Consider the following 3,982-nt stretch of genomic DNA (forward strand, 5'->3'; position numbering starts at 1 on the left):
GCAGCACACCCCCATTTCCCTCTTACTAGAAATTACGCACCCTCCCCTCCTCTTCACCTCCGGGGCACTGATTAGTCAAATATTCTAAGCATTACACGTTTGCCTGTTTTTATCTCATTTATTATTTTATGAAGTTTATTGCATGTCTTCTTATTATCATTATCATTATCATTATTAGTAAAATCCAAAAAGTGGTCTATTATCAATGCTGCGTTCGGATTGGTTGTCAAATTTTTTTATATTATTCAGGCTTAAACAATGCCTAAGAAGTCATCGCACGGGATAATGAACACAAGCACATTTTTAATGCATGCACAGTAATTTGAATACATCTTATATCCGCCACAATACAACATCATTTTGAGCGTAACATAATTCCATCAGCAATTGGAATCATACGTGCATTGGAATCCAGATAAACCGAATATCTGGGGTTTACCTGGAAAAGGTGTTCGTAAGTAACAGGGGTTCGTTATCCTAAACATATCACAGTAAGTACGGCGAGGAATGCACTCGGCCTCGTTATACCGCGGTATTCCTTTTATAAGGGGTTTGTTAAGATCTGTTTCACCACGAGGAATAAATAAAAAGCAACTGGAAATCGCTTAAAAGCAAACAAAAAGGAAGAACAAAAAAATTAGACTCGTGTTTTATCCATACATGTACTTCTTTCGGCCGCACTCTTTGAGACTACTCGTAAGACTAATAGCTGCTTGACTACTCTGATTCAAAAATATTACAGAGAACCGCAATATAATAGACTTTGACGACAATTGGTTGCCTTGGTTACGTAATATGGTATCAAAAGTCACGATTACTTAAGGAGAAGGGTCAATGATGGCATAAACACTAGTGTGATTGGGCTGAACGTGACTAATAGATAAAGTTGAAGATAGGACGACAGGGTTGCTGAACGGTTGCTGGAGGAATAATGGATTTCCGTATATCGTACACTACACTTTTTCAAGGGGTATGGTCATAGTAATATGTAATGTTTGCTAGCTGATATTAAATTAAAACCGCATTTAAATCAGATTTAAATTAAACTCGCCCCTTTCTTTTACTGTTCTTAAGTCGTGGATTTTTTAAAGTAACAAGTAATATTCTCTGAACGGGATTACGTTCTGCTAAAAAGGGTTAGCATTTCGACTGTCTTAATATGAAGCAATATTAATTTTGAATTAAAACTGTTTTACCATAACGGTTATTTTTACGATATATTTATTGACTTCCTTAGTTCGACCTAATTATGCTGTGTCATTAGCTCGTATTTCATTCTTTCTTAAGAATGAAGATTGAATGCCTGAGCTTTAATAAACCGACCCCACCCCTCACAATCCTCTCTCCTCCCCCATTAACTTTTTTGTGACGTGCGCACGTTTACAGTGATAAAAGTTTTAAGGAAGGCCAAAATACGTGCTATGCCATAACATGACATAGCAGAAACTAAGAGAGGATTAGACAGGCCCCCAATTCTCTCTTATAAAACTCGAGGGCTCAGAGTCCCGAATTAAACAATTGAAGGAATGCAAGCTGCCTGGTTTGCTTTAGTCAAGAGCCGGATTTTCTGTGCCAGCGTTCAATAGCTGATTAGTCAGATGATCTTACGAGTCATAATTGGTTAAAATGTACAATACAAAAGAAAACATAGAGACAAAAAGTCAAGACTAAAGCAAAAATTGGGAAACGTGTGACGCCTTAGTAAACAGGCAATTCGTGCAGTACGGGTGGCTTTGATGTCATTAGGGATGACCTTCTCCTAAACTCCTGAAAGCGCTGGGTAGATGAAGTGGAGAGGGAATAGGAGCTGGTAGTTAGGCACGTTAAAGTGACCTTTTGCGGGATGGAACGGCAACTTGTGCGATCTAATCTCGCCGTTAGCACTCAGTTTTGGACAGTCCTTCACGGATTTTTTGTTAGGTATCACTTTCAAAAGGGACGAATTCGAAGAACTCGAATGGTCTAGCATTTTCAACCAAATTGACTCGGAAACTATTCAGTTTTGGAGAAGCAGCTTTCTTTAGTAGCTTTCTACTTCTTTGTCGGTCTAAACCAGACATCACAAATATCAAACCCTACTTAAATCGATACTTAAAGGTTTAAAGGCTTTGGGAAGCTAAATTCGTCAAAAGGATTGAACGCTTAATCTTCTTTGTTAGCTTCCAACACTTACACACAGAGAAACAAGGGCAAAAAACTGACAAATGCATTATAGTGGTAATGCACTTCTTAAACAATCACTTTGTATGGCTATGGAATGGCAGTGATTGAACTTATTTTTACTTCTTCTTGATCAAGCAAAATTTCCTGTGCACATTTTGAGAAAAGGGGATAAACCGTCAATGACCTTTGCAATATCAGACACAAAAGAAGCTGCGCAACTCTTGAAACGTCACTAGCAAAGAAAAATAGTACATCACGGGAACGTTGCATTAAAGCGAAAAGTTACAGTGAAACGTTAAATATGCAGTTGGAAAAGTTGTCTTTGGAGGAAAAAGGAAAGGAAAAGGGATAAGGTAAGAATATGCAAAAATTCCCATTATTTTGTTGGGACAGATACTTAGTATGATGTATGAGTGAAGGGAAGATGTTTATTCAAAGCGTCAGGATTAAACCACTAAGGGGCAAAACAGTGAGAGGGGGAGAAATACTTGGAGGGAAAAGGGGCCTGAGGGAGTTCACGTAAGTTCTACCTTCTTTCTTTCTTTGGTCATCTTTCTGTGAAATCAGAATGATTTACTGCAATACTTAGGCCAATTCTCCGACGAGTGTTTCCCCCCTTTACTCGACCTTAACTTCAGGACTTTGATAAATTTTGTCCATTTTTGGTAATTTGGTGCTTTACTGCTCCATCATCTGTCCACGCAACAGAAATGATGCCTTCACGTAAAGACAATCTGTATATTACTCGCATGAGAGGAAGCATTTCCTCAGTCAAGCCAAGATGGTGGGAAAGCAACACCTTCCGTTTGTCCTCTACGCGGTATGCACTGCTGTGCTTCTTGCTCAGGGAAGTCAAGGTACCATGAAGTATTTGCTTATTGAAATGTTTTAAGAATATGCTTTTGAAAGCTGATATTTGGTGGTCATTTTCTACGGTAAAATTCATGAAAGATTCATTTCAAGAAAGGACGCAGGAATCGGGGGTGGGGCGTGCAAGGAAAGCGCAAGTTACCGAACTTTGTTCAAGGCCATTGCGTAGAAGGGGTTTTGAAATTATTAAAATATATATTGCAGCCATTGTAAATAGCCCAGAGGCAACGGGAGCTTACTTTTACTAAGACACTTTTCCTTTCTTACAGCAATCAGTTTCAAAGCTGGAAAAACCAACATCACTGTCAAAAGTCCAGGGTTGTTCGCTTGTGAGACAATCACATTTGCTGAACCGTTCTCTGGTGGAAAGCAAGTAAAAGTCTTTACTTCCTTTGGTCACTCAGTTAACAACCAGGCCCGTGGTAATGGTGCTGCTATTTGGGTGGAATCGGCAGATAGAACCCAATGCCGCGCTTGTATCTACGAGTACGGCAACGGCTCAAATTCAACAGCTGAGATAAACTGGATTGCCCTACAATCTGCTCCCAAAGGAGCACAATTAGGAACCACTTCCATGGACTCTTGGACTACCGGAACAGAATGTAAAAAGGTCGACTTTCCTCAGGTACGTTCCATTTTGCTATGATTACCTACAAGGTGCCCATGGAGGATTAATCTAAAAAAAGGCAGAAACTGGTGAGTTATGTAAGGTATGATTAAGGGATGTAACTCACGACCGCGAATGCAATTCCTCTTAAGGACCTTAACCAGCTGTTCAATCAATAAATTTAGGCAGAAAATTGACGTCACTTAAGTTGAAAGTTCAATTACCTACAATTAGATACATGCTATTATGCACGGACTTCATGATTTAACAGGAAATGACGATAAAAGTCTAAAAGGTGAATCCTAAGTTTGTTTTGATTTCGGAAATGTTAATACAATGAAA

At 39.1% G+C, this 3,982-nt stretch overlaps 1 protein-coding gene across 1 annotated transcript in view; it reads left to right on the forward strand.

Moving 5' to 3' along the window:
* Window positions 1-2,929: 2,929 nt before the first annotated feature.
* LOC140947019 (uncharacterized) overlaps window positions 2,930-3,982 on the forward strand; it is a 57,928-nt gene continuing 56,875 nt past the window's right edge. The window contains exons 1-2 of the mRNA XM_073396100.1: window positions 2,930-3,020; window positions 3,303-3,658. Coding sequence (XP_073252201.1) covers window positions 2,945-3,020; window positions 3,303-3,658 — 432 coding nt within the window. The 5' untranslated portion in view covers window positions 2,930-2,944. The remainder of the gene's footprint in view (window positions 3,021-3,302; window positions 3,659-3,982) is intronic.

The sequence above is a fragment of the Porites lutea genome, chromosome 8, assembly GCF_958299795.1.
Source record: "Porites lutea chromosome 8, jaPorLute2.1, whole genome shotgun sequence".
In the NCBI taxonomy this organism is placed as follows: domain Eukaryota; kingdom Metazoa; phylum Cnidaria; class Anthozoa; order Scleractinia; family Poritidae; genus Porites; species Porites lutea.